General features: G+C 40.8%; 1 protein-coding gene across 4 annotated transcripts in view; it reads left to right on the plus strand.

Moving 5' to 3' along the window:
• NAA35 (N(alpha)-acetyltransferase 35, NatC auxiliary subunit) overlaps positions 1-20,396 on the plus strand; it is a 94,601-nt gene that overhangs the window by 3,444 nt on the left and 70,761 nt on the right. For all 4 annotated transcript variants that reach the window (XM_018052441.1, XM_018052442.1, XM_018052444.1 and 1 more), the window contains one exon: positions 13,997-14,030. In XM_018052441.1, coding sequence (XP_017907930.1) covers positions 13,997-14,030 — 34 coding nt within the window. The remainder of the gene's footprint in view (positions 1-13,996; positions 14,031-20,396) is intronic.

Below are 20,396 nucleotides of genomic sequence, written 5' to 3' on the forward strand. Positions count from 1 at the left end.
TTGTTTAAATAACACCTCTGAGCTTTTCTTCTCTGGGAAATCTTGCCTAATTCAAACCATCTCATTTTGTTACCTTTAAAGCCTTTGTTCTTTATTTCTATTTTGTTGTCTATATTTAGGCACTTTCTGAATTACAAAGTCACAACTTAGAAATTTCACCTAAACATAAAGATCATAAAAAATACACTGCTGCTGCAGCTTCTGACTGCAAGATTCCTTTCCACACTCGTTCTGGAGAGCCAGCAGCCTCTTCTGGAATGATGTTTAGAGCTCAGAGGTAATCCAGAGTCAGCTATCATAACTTTCATTCTTTTTAAATTCTAGTTTAGGAGGATATGGGCCCATCCTCTCACTTATTTTCTTTTTTCTTTGGTGACTTAATTTATTCTTCCTTCATCAGTCTTTATAACAGATTTCATTGTTTAGTTTGGCTTCCCTAGTGTCTCAGATGGTAAAGAGTCAGCTTGCTATGCAGGAGACCTGCATTTGATCTCTGGGTTGGGAAGATCCCCTTGAGAAGTAAATGGCAACATACTGCAGTATTTTTGCCTGGAGAATTCCATGGATGGGAAGCCTGGCGGGCTACAGTTAATTGGGTCGTGAAGAGTTGGACACAACTGAACGACTTAACACTTTTACTTTCATCACTGTTTAGGACTCCCCTTATCCATCCAGTTTCTTTAGGTCTTGCCTAGTACTTTCATAAAACTTTTGTTGTTTTCTGTTCCCTCATTTAAAATCTAGGATGCTTTGGATGGGAGGGGAAGGAGGGGAGTTTAGGGGAGAATGGATACATGTATATTTATGGCTGAGTCCCTTCACTGTTCACCTGAAACTATTACGACGTTGTAAATCGTCTACACCCCAATACAAAATGTTAAAAGAAAAAATCTAGGATGCTTAAGTCTCTTAATTCTCTTCCTCTGTCTGTCTTCTCTTACCCAGAACATTATGTTTGTTTTTAAGAATGATGATATTCTAAGGCCATGTTTCTTCATATCCAGAGGCTATCTGGATCTTGTACTTAGAAGTTTGAGAACCTGTGTTATATGTGAGTCATTGCCTGGAACCAGCAGAATTATGAACACAAGCACTGACGCTGTAGCAGTACTTGATTATGTTATCATCTGTTCGGTTTGGAATTTGTTTCTGTAATCTTCTAAATAGTCACAACAAACTGTGGAAAATTCTGAAAGAGATGGGAATACCAGACCATCTTACCTGCCTCCAGAGAAACCTGTATACAGGTCAGGAAGCAACAGGTAGAACTGGACATGGAACAACAGACTGGTTCAAAATTGGGAAAGGAGTACGTCAAGGTTGTATGTTGTCACCTTGCTTATTTAACTTACATGCAGATTACATTGTGCGAAATATCGGACTGGATGAAGCATAAACCGGAATCAGGATTGAAAGGAGACATACCAATAGCCTCAGATATGCAGATGATACCACCCTTATGGCTGAAAGTGAGGAAGAACTAAAGAGCTTCTTAATGAAAGTTGAAGAGAAGAGTGAAAAAGTTGGCTTAAAACTCAACATTGAAAAAACTAAGGTCATAGAATCCAGTCCATCACTTCGTGGCAAATAGATGGGGAAACAATGGAAACAGTGGCAGATGGTGACTGCAGCCATGAAATTAAAAGATGCTTGCTCCTTGGAAGAAAAGCTATAACCAACCTAGACAGCATATTAAAAAACAGAAACATTACTTTGCCGACAAAGGTCCATGTAGTCAAAGCTATGGTTTTTCCAGTAGTCATGTATGGATGTGAGAGTTGAACCATAAAGAAAGCTGAGTGCCAAAGAATTGATGCTTTTGAACTGTTGTGTTGGAGAAGACTTCTGAGAGTCCCCTGGACTGCAGGGAGATCCAGCCTGTCAATCCTAAAGGGAATCACTCTTGAATATTCATTGGAAGGACTGATGCTGAAGCTGAAACTCCAATACCTTGGCCACCTGATGCGAAGAACTGACTGACCAGAAAAGACACTGATGCTGAGAAAGATAGAAGGCAGGAGAAGAAGGAGACAACAGAGGATGAGATGGTTGCATGGCATCACCAACTTGATGGACATGAGTTTGAGCAAGCTCCAGGAGTTGGTGATGGACAGGGAAGCCTGGTGTGCTGCAGTCCATGGGGTTGCAAAGAGTCAGACACGACTGACTGACTGAACTGAACTGATAATTTTAAAAAGATTGTCATTGAATTGATTCGGTTCAGTTCAGTTCAGTCGCTCAGTCGTGTCCGATGCTTTGTGACCCCATGAATCGCAGCATGCCAGGCCTCCCTGTCCATCATCATCTCCCAGAGTTTACTCAAACTCACGTCCATTGAGTCAGTGATGCCATCCAGCCATCTCATCCTCTGTTGACTTCTTTTCCTCCTCCCCCCAATCCTTCCCAGCATCAGAGTCTTTTCCAATGAGTCAACTCTTCACATGAGGTGGCCAAAGTACTGGAGTTTCAGCTTTAGCATCAGTCCTTCCAAAGAACACCCAGGGTTGATCTCCTTTAGAATGGACTGGTTAGATCTCCTTGCAGTCCAAGGGACTCTCAAGAGTCTTCTCCAACACCACAGTTCAAAAGCATCAATTCTTTGGCACTCAGCTTTCTTCATAGTCCAACTCTCACATCCATACATGACCACTGGAAAAACCATAGCCTTGACTAGATGGACCTTTGTTGGCAAAGTAGTGTCTCTGCTTTTGAATATGCTATCTAGATTGGTCATAACTTTTCTTCCAAGGAGTAAGCGTCTTTTAATTTCATGGCTGATTACATAGTATTTAACAATTATTATAAAACAAGTATAGATTTTTGATAAAACTTTAATGGACTTTCACTCCACCCCCTCAATTCATGAACCCTAGTTTCAGAATCATTCTATGTGTTTGCTGCTTGTTGCAACCATTTAATTATAGGAGGAAAAAGTTGAACAGAAATTCACCTGGTGAAAGATCAGGGCAGCCTATAAAATATTTCTAAAGTGATTTTGCTTTGGGAAATGAAAATTATGTTTTCTGTGTTCCATACTATTAAGAATGTGTTTAGTGGCAGGTCATGGGTTTGGTGAGCAGCGCTGGTAATTGTGGAGCACTCTTGTTCTCCACCAGGGGTGATTTTTGCCCTGGAGGGGACATTTGCCAACGTCTTGAGACATGTTTGGTTAGTCACATAACCCACTCCAGTATTCTTGCTTGGAAAATTCCATGGACAGAGGAACCTGGCAGGCTTCAATCCATGGGGTCACACAGCGCTGGGTGTGACTGAGCACAGCATAGCACAGCACAGCTGGTGTGTGCACATCAAGGATGCGGCTAATCATGATGCAGAATAGCCCCCACAGAAAAGTAATTTTTCTGCCCAAAATACCAGTAGTGCTGCTTAGTTCACTCTGTTTAAATTACTTTCAAGAATGTTCAGCTATTATTTAATCTCTTTGACCTTGGATGTTTTTAAGGAAAGGAGCATATGGATGTCATGAGAACTAGCATTAAATATCACGCAGTAGAAAGGAATGGGAGCTTTGTTGCATTTTAAAGGCTCTTTTTTACTAGATTTCCCTGTTAATCTTGTGTTGTGTGTCCTGCTTTATGTTAGGAGCTTTGGTCAATAGAAAAGGTGTCCTCAGAAGTCACCACTTTCCCCCTTTCAACTGGTTATTTTAGTAATCATGATCCTAGATAGCATGATTTTATTGCTATTTCTTGATATCCCCATTCCCTTTTGGGCATTGTCTGTAGGTCCCCGCCCCGTAGTTATAGCTATGCAAATATTATTCATCGCTGAGCCAAAAAGTAAAATTGTTGCTTTTCCCTTCCTACCTAGTTCTGTTTTATGCAAAAAGTGTTTGCTCAGAAGATATGTACTTTCATTAATTGTACTTTACGCTCTTCATCAATTGTCTGAATCATCTAACACATTCAGACATCCTATTGTTTTAATTCGCCATAAAGAAATTTCTTCTCAAGCCTCGTATTTCTCTCCAGTCTGGATTTCTTGCCTTTTATACTTGGTGTAATCCTGAGATCTTGCTTAATCATCAGCCTGAGGTTTGTTACTTTTCTCTCTGGTTTTGATTAGACACCTTTATTATCTTCCTGAGTAAAGCACATGAGAGATACAGTGTTTTGAGGCTCTGAATGTCTGAAATGTCTTTGTTCTCGCCTTCCACTTTATTGATAATACATCTGGGAGTGTGTGAGAATTTTGAGGGCATTGCTCAAATGTCTGACACTCTGATTACTGAACTTTCGTATGTAACCTTTTAGAATCTTCTTTTTGTTTCTCATGTCCAGAGCTTTCACAGTGGTGTGCTTTGTTTGATGATGCTTGAGCACTTTCACTCTGATTTTTCAGAGTGAAATTTTCTTGAATTACTCTATTTCTTGTTTTTTTCCTATTTGTTTTATGGAGTACTTACTTTTTGGAGTCAAATGCTCTACCACTGAGCTATAGCCCCTAGTATTTACTTTTTGGATATTGGAACGTCTGTTTTTTTAATCCTTTGTTGCCTGTTTTTCATTTCTTTGTAGTTATCCTCAATGCTATGAACTATGTGTCCCCCCATATCGTGTTGAAACCTAATGCCACACACAATGTGGTGGTATTAAGAAGTGGAGCCTTTGGGAGGTGCTTAGGTCATCAAAGTGGAACCCACATGATTGGGATTAATACTCCTGTGAAAGAGACCCCACAGAACCTTCTTGGTTCCTTCCACCAGGTGTTCAGTTCAGTTGCTTAGTCATGTCTGACTCTTCGTGAACCCATGGACTGCAGCATGCCAGGTTTCCCTGTCCATCACCAGCTCCCGGAGTTTACTCAAACTCATGTCCATTGAGTCAGTGGTGCCATCAAGCCATCTAACCCTCTGTTGTCCCCTTCTCCCACCTTCAGTCTTTCAGAGATCAGGGTCTTTTCCAATGAGTCAGTTCTTCACATCGAGTAGCCAAAGTATTGGAGTTTCAGCTTCAGCCTTCCAATGGACATTCAGGACTGATTTCCTTTAGGATGGACTGGTTGGATCTCCTTGCTGTCCAAGGGACTCAAGAGTCTGCTCCAACACCACGGTTTAAAAGCATCAATTCTTTGACGCTAAGCTTTCCTTATAGTCCAACTCTCATATCCATACATGGCTATTGGAAAAACCATAGCTTTGAGTAGACAGACCTTTGTTGGCAAAGTAATGTCTCTGCTTTTTAATATGCTGTCTAGGTTAGTCATAACTTTTTTTCCAGGGAGCAAGCGTCTTTTAATTTCATGGCTGCAGTCACCATCTACAGTGATTTTGGAGCCCCTTAAAATAAAGTCGGTCACTGTTTCCCCATCTATTAGCCATAAAGTGATGGGACCGGATGCCATGATCTTCATTTTCTGAATGTTGATCTTTAAGCGAACTTTTTCACTCTCCTCTTCCACTTTCATCAAGAGGCTCTTTAGTTCTTTTTCACTTTCTGCCATAGGGTGGTGTCATCTGTGTGTCTGAGGTTATTGATATTTCTCCCAACAATCTTGATTCCAGCTTGTGCTTCATCCTGCCCAGTGTTTCTCATGATGTATTCTACATATAAGTTAAATAAGCATGGTGACAGTATACAGCCTTGACATACCCCTTTCTGTATTTGGAACCAGTCTTATTCCATGTTCAGTTCTAACTATTGCTTCCAGACCTGCATACAGATTTCTCAAGAGGCAGGTCAGGTGGTCTGATATTCCCATCTCTTAAGAATTTTCCACAGTTTATTGTGATCCACACAGAGGTTTTGGCATAGTCAATAAAGCAGAAATAGATGTTTTTCTGGAACTTTCTTGCTTTTTCGATGATCCAGCGGATGTTGGCAGTTTGATCTCTGATTCCTCTGCCTTTTCTAACTCCAGCTTGGGTATCTGGAAGTTCACTGTTCACATACTGTTGAAGCCTGGCTTGGAGAATTTTGAGCATTACTTCACTAGTGTCTGAAATGAGTGCAAATTGTGTGGTAGTTTGAGCATTCTTTGGCATTGCCTTTCTTAGGGATTGGAATGAAAACTGACCTTTTCCAGTCCTATGGCCACTGCTGAGTTTTCCAAGTTTGCTGGCATATTGACTGCAGCACTTTCACAGCATCATCCTTTAGGATTTGAAATAGCTCAGCTGGAATTCCATTATCTCCACTAGCTTTGTTCGTAGTGTTGCTTCCTAAGGCCCACTTGACTTCGCATTCGAGGATGTCTGGCTCTAGGTGAGTAATCATACCATTGTGATTATCTGAGTCATGATCTTTTTTGCATAGTTCTTCTGTGTATTTGTGCCACCTCTTCTTAATATGTTCTGCTTCTGTTAGGTCCATACCATTTGTGTCCTTTATTGTGCCCATCTTTGCATGAAATGTTCCCTTGGTATCTCCAGTTTTCTTGAAGAGATCTCTAGTCTTTCCCATTCTGTTGTTTTCCTCTATTTCTTTGCATTGATCGCTGAGCAAGGCTTTCTTATCTCTCCTTGCTGTTCTTTGGAACTCTGCATTCAGATGCTTATATCTTTCCTGTTCTCCTTTGCCTTTGCTTCTCCACCATGTGAGGTTAAAAGAAGGCAGTCTATGAAGTAGGTCCTTACCAGATGCTGAGTCTGCTGGTTCCCTGATTTTGAACTTCCCAGAGTTGAGAACCATGAGAAATAAAATTTGTTGTTCATGGGTCACCCAATAAATGGTGTTTTGGTTGTAGCAGCTGAATGGAGTTAAAAACTCTGAATTTAATTTCTTTTTTTCCTGCTGTAATGTTTTTAATTTCTACTGTTTCCCTCCCCGCCCCCCCAATACCTCTCTCTCTCTTTTTTGGGGTATCTCTTTTTAAATAAAAGTAAAATTTCCTGGTTTTGTTTCAGGGTTGCACTATTTTATCTCTAAGGATAATAAGGATAATAATAGTTCTTTTGAAATTTTCTTTCCCTACATAGAGTCTTTCCTCCAACTTGCCTTTTTATTTTCTTTGGTTTCTATCTTCTGTGTTAGAGGATTAGTTCAGGTATCTGAGAATCCTTTGTTGCCTAAGGGACCAAAAGCCGACTTGAATTTTTGAGCAGGACTCTTCTGCTGTGCATGTCAATGTCAGGTGATCTGACTTGGTTTTTGTGTTGGAGAACTCGTGTCAGTTATTCAGCTCCTTCCTCTTGGAAAGATTATATTCTGTAGATAAAATTCATCTGCTTGAGGTTCGAGATTTGACTGCATGTTAAATAGGGGAAGAAGTCTGGAGTTGTCAAGTATTCACTTAATGCCCCTCTTTCCAATACTGAACCCTAGCCTTCAAAAAACCTGTCCTGGAGATTTTTTGGTTTGCCCCTTTCAAAGAAAATCTCCATTATTACCCAAGGTGGGGGGAGGGTTAGTTATCCTGATCTGTACATTAGGGCAGGGCTTTGGGCTGTCTGATGGCTCAATTCTCCACATTTCAGCCTGTGTTTATCCTCACTTTCAAAGATGATTGATAAATCAAGTTGATTTTGGCTTTCTTCACTGCTGGTAGCTCAGATGGTAAAGGATCTGCTTGCAGTGCAAGAGACCTCAGTTTGATCCCTGTTTCAAGAAGATCCCCTGGAGAAGGGAATGGCAACCCACTCTAGTATTCTTGCCTAGAGAATTCCATGGGCAGAGAAGCCTGGTGGGCCATAGTCCACGGGGTAGCAAAGAGTCCAACATGACTGAGTGACTCAAGCTTCACACTTCACTGCTGGTTTTATTTTTCTCGCGTTTGCCGAGAAATTACTTGTCTATCTGTTGCCTAGTTTTCATAATTTTGTTGTATTATTTTTGCAACAACTAGTTTTCTTCTTCCTTAAGGTTCATAGTTCTCTTTAAAAAAATTTTTTTTTCACTTTAATTATTGAAATAAAATTTCAGGAGGGAATTAAAGGTTGTTGCATGTGTTCAGTTGGCCACCTTTTTCCCAGGGGTAAACTTAAATTCATCTGTTAATTATTATTGTATAATGATACTGGAGTCCAGCTATGTCATAGATTCAATAGGGCCTTCATAGTGAAGAAAGCAGCAAATTTAACCATCATTTATAATGTTATGTGTAGAGATATTTAGAGATCTGTAACTTTAGTTTACAAATTATGTTCTCATTTGTAAGATGGTAAAATATCAAATAGTTGCATGTTTTTCTCATCTTGTTAGATTACTTTTTTCCAGGAGAATGAATATATGCTTCAAGTGCTTAGCACTACTGCAAATCCAATCTCCAGCTACAAGTTATAGTTCATTGTTCATTTCCAGGCCAAAGGGAGGATGTCCTAAGAAACTTTACAGAGTCATCTACTAAAATCCTTCATTTTTCAGATGATAAACTCGGTGTCCAGAGTGATCTACTTGCTCCTAGTTCTCTGGAGTGTTCAATGAAACTGTTTGGTACCCAAATCTACTCTAAAGTTTATGATAAACTATTATAGCAGTTCTCAAATTTTTTGGCATCAGGACTACTTTATATTCTTAAAGAATCCACCTGCCAATGCAAGAGACAAGTTCCATCCTGGGTCAGAAACAGTCCCCTAGAGAAAGGAATGGCTATTCACTGTAGTACTTTTGCATGGAAAATCCATGAACAGAGGAATCTGGTGGGATGCAGTCAGTCCACAAGGTTGCAAAGAGCTGGACATGACTGAGCATGCAAGCACGTGTGCTTTTTTAAAAAAGTATTGTTTATGTGTGCTATATGTATATTGATGTTTATTAGAATCTGAAACAAATTTTTAAAATATTTATTTGAAAATGATAATAAACCCTTTGCATGTCGGCATAACATTTTTAAAATGAAAAATGTATTTTTCAAAACAAAGGACAACTTGGAAGAGTGGCGTTATTTTATACTTTTCAAACTCTCTGATGTAGGCATAATAGAGGGCACCTGAATTCCATCCCAGCTTCTCATTCAATTTGTTGCCACATGTTGTTTTGGTTGAAACATTAGAAGTAAATCTGGCCTCACAAAACATGTAGTTAAAAGATTGGGGAACTTTTTAGGTAATTTGCTGCTACACCAAAACTTTTAACAGGTGATAGTTTAGATTAGTTTGCAGTGTGGAATCTGAAAGCCTATCAGTGGACCTTTCATGCTCTGTTACATAGGGTATATTGGTCTGTCTAGAACTTTGGGTCTTTTATCCATGCCTGATTGATGGCTCAGACGGTAATGTGTCTGCCTACACTGCGGGAGACCCAGGTTTGATCCCTGGGTCAGGAAGATCCTCTGGAGTAGGAAATGGCACCCCGCTCCAGTACTCTTGCCTGGAAAATCCCATGGAGGGGGAGCCTGGTAGGCTACAGTCCATGGGGTCGCAAAGAGTCGGACAAGACTGAGCGACTTCACCTGCACCTCAGTTTTGTGACATGCATTATCATCTGCAAAATATTGGTTTAGTTAAGCACGTCTTCCAGGTATTGAGACACTTCATTCAGTTCAGTCACTCAGTCGTGTCTGACTCTTGTGATCCCATGAATCGCAGCACGCCAGGCCTCCCTGTCCATCACCAACTCCCGGAGTTCACTCAGACTCATGTCCATTGAGTCAGCGATACCATCCAGCCATCTCATCCTCTGTTGTCCCCTTCTCCTGCCCCCAGTCCCTCCCAGCAAAAGAGTCTTTTCCAATGAGTCAACTCTTCGCATGAGGTGGCCAAATACTGGAGCTTCAGCTTTAGCATCATTCCTTCCAAAGAAATCCCAGGGCTGATCTCCTTCAGAATGGACTGGTTGGATCTCTTTGATCCAGCTCCGAGAGTCTTCTCCAACACCACAGTTCAAAAGCATCAATTCTTTGGCGCTCAGCCTTTTTCACAGTCCAAATCTCACATCCATACATGACCACAGGAAAAACCATAGCCTTGACTAGATGGACCTTAGTCGGCAAAGTAATGTCTCTGCTTTTGAATATGCTTTCTAGGTTGGTCATAACTTCTCTTCCAAGGAGTAAGTGTCTTTTAATTTCATGGCTGCTGTCACCATCTGCAGTGATGTTGGAGCCCCAAAAAATAAAGTCTGACACTGTTTCCACTGTTCTCCCATCTATTTCCCATGAAGTGATGGGACTGGATGCCATGATCTTCGTTTGCTCAATGTTGAGCTTTAAGCCAACTTTTTCACTCTCCTCTTTTACTTCCATCAAGAGGCTTTTGAGTTCCTCTTCTCTTTCTGCCATAAGGGTGATGTCATCTGCATATCTGAAGTTATTGATATTTCTCCCGGCAATCTTGATTCCAGCTTGTGTTTCTTCCAGTCCAGCGTTTCTCATGATGTACTCTGCATAGAAGTTAAATAAGCAGGGTGACAATATACAGCCTTGATGTACTCCTTTTCCTATTTGGAACCAGTCTGTTGTTCCATGTCCAGTTCTGACTGTTGCTTCCTGACCTGCATACAGATTTCTCAGGAGGCAGGTCAGGTGGTTTGGTATTCCCATCGCTCTCAGAATTTTCCACAGTTTATTGTGATCCACACAGTCAAAGGCTTTGGCATAGTCAATAAAGCAGAAATTGATGTTTTTTTGGAACTCTCTTGCTTTTTCGATGATCCAGCGGATGTTGGCAATTTGATCTCTGGTTCTTCTGCCTTTTCTAAAACTAGCTTGATCATCAGGAAGTTTACGGTGTTTCTTGACTTCCTACTTTTGCATTCCAGTCCCCTATAATGAAAAGGACATCTTTTTTTGGGTGATAGTTCTAAAAGGTCTTGTAGGTCTTCATAAAACCAGTCAACTTCAGCTTCTTCAGTGTTACTAGTGGGGCATAGACTTGGATTACCGTGATATTGAATAGTTTCCCTTGGAGACAAACAGAGATCATTCTGTCGTTTTTGAGATTGCATCCAAGTACTGTATTTCGGACTCTTTTGTTGACCATGATGGCTGCTCCATTTCTTCTGAGGGATTCCTGCCCGCAGTAGTAGATATAATGGTCACGTGAGTTAAATTCACCCATTCCAGTCCATTTTAGTTTGCTGATTCCTAGAATGTCGATGTTCACCCTTGCCATCTCTTGTTTGACCACTTCCAATTTGCCTTGATTCATGGACCTGACATTCCAGGTTCCTATGCAATATTGCTTTTTACAGCATTGGACCTTGCTTCTATCACCAGTCACATCCACAGCTGGGTATTGTTTTTGCTTTGGCTCCATCCCTTCATTCTTTCTGGAGTTATTTCTCCACTGATCTCCAGTATCATATTGGGCACCTACTGACCTGGGGAGTTCCTCTTTCAGTATCCTATCATTTTACCTTTCATACTGTTCTTGGGGTTCTCAAGGCAAGAATACTCAAGTGGTTTGCCATTCCCTTCTCCAGTGGACCACGTTCTGTCAGACCTCTCCACCATGACCCGCCCGTCTTGGGTTGCCCCACAGGCATGGCTTAGTTTCATTGAGTTGGAAAAGGCTGTGGTCCTAGCGTGATTAGATTGACTAGTTTTCTGTGAGTATGGTTTCAGTGTGTCTCCTCTCTGATGCCCTCTTGCAAAACCTACCGTCTTATTTGGGTTTCTCTTACCTTGGGCGTTGGGTATCTCTTCATGGCTGCTTCAGCAAAGTGCAGCCGCTGCTCCTTACCTTGGATGAGGGGTATCTCCTTACCGCTACCCTTCCTGACCTTCAACGTGGGATAGCTCCTCGAGGCCCTCCTGTGCCCCCACAACCACCGCTCCTTGGACGTGGTGTGGCTCTTCCAGGCGCCGCCCCTGGCCTCGGAAGCGAGGTGACTCCTCCCGGCTGTCCCCGCCAATCTCGGACGCGGGGTAGCTCCTAAAAAACAAATTTGTTAATAATATCACCACCAGTATAATCAGGAAAGCCTTTATATGTATGGGGACACTGTCTGGTTCACAGTGGCCGATATGTGTTTTCCAGGGTTCTGATTTTTTTTTTTTTTGAAATTTCTAATTTTGTCATTGGCGATAAACCTTGTAGGTTATTTTCTTAAAGCAACAAACTTACTTTTTTTAAAAAACTGCTATATTGTCAAGTTCAAATGACTATAAATTGTCATGTTCTTTCCAGTAAAAATGATGTTCCATGATGATTGTGTAAGAGCTTTTCTTTGAGACAACCTCTGACTTTGGTAAGCAGAGGAAGTGTTTACATATGCTTCCTGTTTATCAAATAGAATATTAAAAAGGTGTACTCAGAGACTGAAATTTAATTAGGTATATCAGGACCAGCCCTAGGATGAAATGACTGAGGCACATAGGGTACAAAACTTAAGAAGGTACTCTCTGAAAGTCCCTCATTAAATTTTGCACCCTACAACATGCCTCACTTGCACTTTGGTCCTTGCACTGAGATTAATAATTTTTACTGTCTCCATCAAAGACTTCTTGAGTGAAAGTGCATGAAAATGAAGAATATGCTGTTTTGCTAGGGACCACTGTCTTGATTTGTACTGAAACTACAGTTCTGCCCTTTTCCTCTTTACACTGTTGTTTTTGCATCATCATTAGAAATGTCAACACAATGAAAAAAAACGTTTCGTATTATTACAAATGTAACTTTAACATTGGGCTTCCCTGGTGGTTCAGTGATAAAGAATCTGCCTGCCAATGCAGGAGACATGGCTTTGATTCCTGGGTCAGGAAGATCCCCAGAGAGGGAGATGACAACCCAGACCAGTTTCCTTGCCTGAAAAATTCCATGGGCAGAGGAGCCTGGTGGCTTGCAGTCCAGGGGGTCACAAAAGCATCAGACATGACTTCAAGACTAAACAAAAACAACAACTTTAATGTCACAGACTCCTGGGTTCTCAGACCATCTTTGAGAGCTGTTGTATGTTCTGCTTTATTGTAATATTTTGATAAATGTTTCTCATTGATTTATTTGTTTTGGTACATGAAAGTGTTAGTTGCTCAGTTGTGTTCCACTCTGTGACCCCCCACGGACTGTAGCCCACCAGGTTCCTCTGGCCATGGGGTTTTCCAGGCAAGAACACTGGAGTGGGTTGCCATTTCCTTCTCCAGGGGATTTTCCCAACCCAGGGATTAAACCTGCGTCTCCTGTGTCTCCTGCATTGCAGACAGATTCTTTACCCAAGTGAGCCACTGGGGAAGGTACATGAACTTTTAAAAACCAAATGTTACTGAACTTATAATAAGCCAGGGGGATTAGTAAAATTCTGAAAACTGCTTTATGTTTTCCACAGGATTTGACTGTCAACATTTAAGCTACTTAGAAATGCTACTGTGGTAGTTCTCATCTTCCTTGCACACTGAAATCATCTGGAGTCCTTTAAAACCACTGTGTAGGTCCCACTCTTAGAATTTAATTAGTTTGGGATGCTGATTGAACATTAGGATTTTCAAAAGCTCTCCAGTTTATACTGATATGCAGCCAAGGTTGAGAATAGCTGGTTTACAGGGGATAAACAGTCTTGATCAGCTGTTTACTCAAGTGCTTTCTACCTTATTTAAATCAAGTGTAATTTTAAAAAATGGTTTTTGAACTTCCCTGGTGGTCCAGTGGTTAAGACTCTGCAGTTACACTGCAAAGAGTGCGGGTTTGATCTGTGGTTGTAGGACTGAGATCACCCAGTAAGCCATGCAGAGCAGCCCCCCCAAAAAATAGTCTTGACATTGTTCCTGGGACAAAGAGAGATGAGATTATGATGCCAAGTGGTTTAAAAACAACTTGAAAAATAGCTTAAAGTTCTGTGGAAAAGTTTATGTAGGGATAAATATGTTAGCAATTTTTTTTAATGAGGCTGATAATTCTCATTGTATTATTTGGCCTATGATGGGTGGATCACTTACTAAGTTCTCAGAAGTTCAATTTACAGTTACTATTTAAATATTCACTGCATAGAAGACATTATATTAGTAATTGAGTAGAATAATATGACCATTTCTTAGAAAATGAAGTATAAAGGACTCTTAAGCACATTTTCCAGATGCTAATATTTCGTTTCCTTTTTTTCTCAGAATTAACAGTTAAATATAAATATGGTATTATTCAAAAGATTTTTCTTTTTGTTTCTTTTAGAATTAAAGTTGGGAGAACTGCTTCATGATAAGCTGTAAGTATTTGTATCCTTTGAAGTAGCGTAGTGTAATATTTCTACTTTGGCTTGTGTGCAGTAGTATTCCTTGAAGTCTGAGTAAATTTACCTTTTAAAGCTGTAAGTATAACACTGATTATGTATTTTTTAACCTTGGTGAGCTCTTTTGAGACAGCTGACTTTAGTTGTGATGGGAAGTGGTTGTACCTACGGAAACTGTGACTTCTCGTCCTTTCCTTGAGAGTAGATGTACAGGATGTGAAATTTATTGAGAAAAGCTATTGGTTGCATTCACAACAAATTGTGGAAAATTCTTAAAGAGATGGGAATACCAGAATACGTTACCTGCCTTCTGAGAAATCTGAATGCAGATCAAGAAGCAACAGTTAGAACTGGACATGGAGCAACAGACTGCTTGCAAATTGGAAAAGAGTACGTCAAGGCTGTATATTGTCACCCTGCTTATTTAACTTATATGCCATGTACATCATGGGAAATTCTGGACTGGATGAAGCACAAGCTGAAATCAAGATTGCCGGGAGAAATATCAATAACCTTAGATATGCAGATGACACCACTCTTCTGGCAGAAAGCAAAAAAGAACTAAAGAGCCTCTTGATGAAAGTGAAAGAGAGTGAAAAAGTTGGCTTAAAGCTCAACATTCAGAAAACGAAGATCGTGGCATCTGGTCCCATCACTTCATGGAAAATAGATGGGAAAACAGTGGAAACAGTGTCAGACTTTATTTTTCGGGCTCCAAAATCACTGCAGATGGTGACAGCAGCCATGAAATTAAAAGACACTCCTTGGAAGTAAAGTTATGACCAACTTAGATAGCATATTGAAAAGCAGAGACATTACTTTGCCAACAAAGGTCCATCTAGTTAAGGCTATGGTTTTTCCTGTGGTCATGTATGGATGTGAGAGTTGGACTGTGAAGAAAGCTGAGCGCTGAAGAATGGATGCTTTTGAACTGTGGTGTTGGAGCAGACTCTAGAGAGTCCCTTGGGTAGCAAGGAGATCCAACCAGTCCATCCTAAAGGAAATCAATCCTGAATAGTCATTGGAAGGACTGATGCTGAAGCTGAAACTCCAATACTTTGGCCACCTGATGCGAAGAACTGATTCATTTGAAAAGACCCTGATGCTGGGAAAGATTGAAGATGGTAGGAGAAGGGGATGTTAGAGGACGAGATGGTTGGATGGTATCACTGACTCAGTGGACATGAGTTTGAGTAAACTCTGGGAGTTGGTGATGGACCGGGAGACCTGGCATGCTGCAGTCCCTGGGGTCGCAAAGAGTCAGACACAAAGTGACTGAATTGAACTGATTGGTTGCATGTTACATGTGACAGGCTGGTTGATGACCAGAAACAGATGAGTACATGCCTAGATGAAAGTTCATTGAGAATCCCTAGGTAAATGAAAGGAAATGCTTAATTATATGTATACTCCCATAGCCACTGTTTCATACTGCTATGGCCAGACTCAATTTTCAAGGTTGGAGGTATGAAATTTTAAATTAGTAAGTGGACCAAATTGGACATTTGGTTAGGAGAAGTAGAATTTGAAATTTAGTTCTTCTAAGACTTTAGTGATATCAGTATCATCTGAAAGAGTTTTTAAAACATAGGTTGCTGTGACCCACCCGCAGAGTTCCTTATTTAGTAGGTCTGGTGTGGGATCACAGAAGTTGCGTTTCTGACAAGTTCCCAGGTCAGATTGATGCTGCTGATCTAGGGACCACACTTTGAGAACATCATAATTTGATGTCACTGGCAGTTATGTCACTGTGCTTTGCTGGAGCAGCCATGAAGAGATACCCCATGCCCAAGGTAAGAGAAACCTAAGTAAGATGGTAGGTGTTGCAAGAGTGCATCAGAGGGCAGACACACTCACAGAAAACTAGTCAGTCTAATCACACTAGGACCACAGCCTTGCCTAACTCAATGAAACCAAGCCATGCCTGCGGGGCAACCCAAGACGGGCGGGTCATGGTGGAGAGGTCTGACAGAGCGTGGTCCATTGGAGAAGGGAATGGCAAGCCACTTGAGTATTCTTGCCTTGAGAACCCCATGAACAGTATGAAAAGGCAAAATGATAGGATACCAAAAGAGCAACTCCCCAGGTCAGTAGGTGCCCAATATGATACTGGAGATCAGTGGAGAAATAACTCCAGAAAGTTGTGGATGTGACTGGTGATAGAAGGAAGATCCGATGCTGTAAAGAGCAATATTGCATAGGAACCTGGAATGTTAGGTCCATAAATCAAGGCAAATTAGAAGTGGTCAAATGAGATGGCAAGGGTGAACGTCGACAGTCTAGGAATCAGCGAACTAAAATGGACTGGAATGGGTGAATTTAACTCAGATGACCGTTATATCTACTACTGCGGGAAGGAATCCTCCAGAAGAAATGGAGTAGCCATCATGATCAACAAAAGAGTCTGAAATGCAGTACTTGGACGCAATCTCAAAAACGACAGAATGATCTCTGTTCGTCTCCAAGGGAAACCATTCAATATCACGGTAATCCAAGTCTATGCCCCAATTAGTAACACAGAAGAAGCTGAAGTTGACTGGTTTTATGAAGACCTACAAGACCTTTTAGAACTATCACCCAAAAAAGATGTCCTTTTCATTATAGGGGACTGGAATGCAAAAGTAGGAAGTCAAGAAACACCTGGAGTAACAGGCAAATTTGGCCTTGGAATGTGGAATGAAGCAGGGCAAAGAGTAATAGAGTTTTGCCAAGAAAATGCACTGGTCATAGCAATCACCCTCTTCCAACAACACAAGAGAAGACTCTACACGTGGACATCACCAGATGGTCAACACCGAAATCAGATTGATTATATTCTTTGCAGCCAAAGATGGAGAAGCTCTATACAGTCAACAAAAACAAGACCAGGAGCTGACTGTGGCTCAGATCATGAACTCCTTATTACCAAGTTCAGACTTAAATTGAAGAAAGTAGGTAAAACTGCTAGACCATTCAGGTATGACTGAAATCAAATCCGTTATGATTATACAGTGGAAGTGAGAAATAGATTTAAGGGCCTAGATCTGATAGATAGAGTGCCTGATAAACAGTGGAATGACGTTTGTGACATTGTACAGGAGACAGGGATCAAGACCTTCCCCATGGAAAAGAAATGCAAAAAACCAAAATGGCTCTCTGGGGAGGCCTTACAAATAGCTGTGAAAAGAAGAGAGGCGAAAAAAAAAAAGAGAGGCGAAAAGCAAAGGAGAAAAGGAAAAATATAAGCATCTGAATGCAGAGTTCCAAAGAATAGCAAGAAGAGATAAGAAAGCCTTCTTTGGCAATCAATGCAAAGAAATAGAGGAAAAGAACAGAATGGGAAAGACTAGAGATCTCTTCAAGAAAATTAGAAATACCAAGGGAACGTTTCATGCACAGATGGGCTCGATAAAGGACAGAAATGGTATGGACCTAAGAGACGCAGAAGATATTAAGAAGAGGTGGCAAGAATACACGGAATAATGGTACAAAAAAGATCTTCATGACCCAGATAATCATGATGATGTGATCACTCATCTAGAGCCAGACATCTTGCAAAGTGAAGTCAAGTGGGCCTTAGAAAGCATCACTACGAACAAAGCTAGTGGAGGTGATGGAATTCCAGTTGAGCTGTTTCAAATCCTGAAAGATGATGCTGTGAAAGTGCTGCATTCAATATGCCAGCAAATTTGGAAAACTCAGCAGTGGCAACAGGACTGGAAAAGGTCAGTTTTCATTCCAATTCCAAAGAAAGGCAATATCAAAGAATGCTCAAACTACCACACAGTTCCACTCATCTCACATGCTAGTAAAGTGATGCTCAAAATTCTCCAAGCTAGGCTTTAGCAGTACGTGAACCGTGAACTTCCTGATGGTCAAGCTGGTTTTAGAAAAGGCAGAAGAACCAGAGATCAAATTGCCAGCATCCGCAGGATCATGGAAAAAGCAAGAGAGTTCCAGAAAAACATCAATTTCTGCTTTATTGACTATGCCAAAGCCTTTGACTGTGTTGATCACAAGAAACTGTGGAAAATTCTGAAAGAGATGGGAATACCAAACCACCTAACCTGCCTCTTGAGAAATCTGTATGCAGGTCAGGAAGCGACAGTTAGAACTGGACATGGAACAGCAGACTGGTTCCAAATAGGAAAAGGAGTACATCAAGGCTGTATATTGTCACCTTGCTTATTTAACTTATATGCAGAGTACATCATGGAAAACGCTGGACTGGAAGAAGCACAAGCTGGAATCAAGATTGCCAGGAGAAATCTCAATAACATCAGGTATGCAGATGACACCACCCTTATGGCAGAAAGTGAAGAGGAACTAAAAAGCTTCTTGATGAAAGTAAAAGAGGAGAGTGAAAAAGTTGGTTAAAGCTCAACATTCAGAAAATGAAGATCATAGCATCCTGTCCCATCGCTTCATGGGAAATAGATGGAGAAACAGTGGAAACAGTGTCAGACTTTTTTTGCGGGGGCTCCAAAATCACTACAGATGGTGACTGCAGCCATGAAATTAAAAGACGCTTGCTCCTTGGAAGAAAAGTTATGACCAACCTAGATAGTATATTCAAAAGCAGAGACATTACTTTGCCGACTAAGGTCCATCTAGTCAAGGCTATGGTTTTTCCTGTGGCCATGTATGGATGTGAGAGTTGGACTGTGAAGAAGGCTGAGTGCTGAAGAATTGATACTTTGGAACTGTGGTGTTGGAGAAGACTCTTGAGAGTCCCTTGGACTGCAAAGAGATCCAACCAGTCCATTCTGAAGGAGATCAGTCCTGGGTGTTCTTTGGAAGGACTGATGCTAAAGCTGAAACTCCAGTACTTTGGCCACCTCATGCGAAGAGTTGCCTCATTGGAAAAGACTGTGATGCTGGGAGGATTGGGGGCAGGAGGAGAAGGGGACGACAGAGGATAAGATGGCTGGATGGCATCACGGACTTGATGGCCGTGAGTCTGAGTGAACTCCCAGAGATGGTGATCAACAGGGAGGCCTAGCGTGCTGCGATTCATGGGATCGCAAGTCAGACACGACTGAGTAACTGAACTGAACTGGCCGTTATAGAAAGGATGTAATGAAATCAGACCATCAGCTAGTGCAGGAAGGAATGTGACTCGTGACTGTCGAATAGCATTTGAGAAGGATCACAAAAGGAACATAATCCTTTTCGTTTCCCCAGGGTTTTAGTCATTGAGCCCAGGGATCATGATTTACCAGCAGCCTGCCATGACCATCTCTTAAAATTGTATCCTTTTAATCCATATCGTCTTTTAACTGTCAGTTCCACCCCCTAGCATGTACAGTCTTCTAGCCTTCTATGTAATCTACCTATGTAATTTACTTCCTTGTTGTCTGTTTCCTTCCGGTAGAATGTGAGCTCCAGGAAGTGGTCAGATTTGTTTTCCTCCCTCATGTATCTCAAGTGCCTAGAACAGTACCTTGCAGGTAGTAGTAGGCACTGAGCATTTGTTGAATGAATGGAATAGTCAACTTGTTGCTGTTATAGTTTCTATGGCAGTGTTACTAATTAGACAAATATCTTACTGATCTAGGGTTTTAATTGAGCCCATAACAACTTTTCTTTAGTTGTTTTCATATAGTAATAAATGTATACTTTGTATTTTAACAGATTTAAACATTAGGGATGAAGTAAAACTTCCCATGATACCGTTTCCCAGGCACAGTCTCTGTTCCTTGTCTGGAGATAGTCATTGTTAGAAAACTAGTTAGTTGTAAATGGGGATATACGGAGCAGTATTCAACTATGCAGTTTTGTGTAAATTGCTCGAGCATCTCCCAGGGTGTCTGGAGCCAGTCCACTGTGGATAGAAGGGGTTGACTGTATTGTACTGCAGATTTCTTTCCCATTCACTATATCCTGTATTCTTTTCATTTTAGTATGCAATAGTTCCACGTTGTTCATTTTTAAATTGCTTTTTATTTTATAAAATGACTATCATAATTTGTTCTATGGTATCCCTATTGATAGACTTTCAGATTGCAGCATTTATTGGTAACATGGGAAAATTGAGAAATTAAGTGTAAATTTAATTTATACAACCGCTTTATACATATACATGCGCAGATAATTTTAAGAAAGAACCCTAGAAATCAAATGAATGGATTTTAATGGAGTCAGCCAAATTTCCCTCACAAAAGGCTTTATCAGTTTACACACCAACAGTATATGAGAGTATGCTTACTTTTTAAAATTGTCCTTACTCCTACCCCCCAAAAGCCATCGTTTTGTTTCGCATTACTTGATTACATTTTAATTTTTATTCATATTAATAGTTTATATTTTCTCTTTTAATTGTTCATTCATCTCCTTTGCCTACTTTTCTTGCGATTATTTGCC

Source organism: Capra hircus, chromosome 8, assembly GCF_001704415.2.
Source record: "Capra hircus breed San Clemente chromosome 8, ASM170441v1, whole genome shotgun sequence".
NCBI classification, from domain to species: domain Eukaryota; kingdom Metazoa; phylum Chordata; class Mammalia; order Artiodactyla; family Bovidae; genus Capra; species Capra hircus.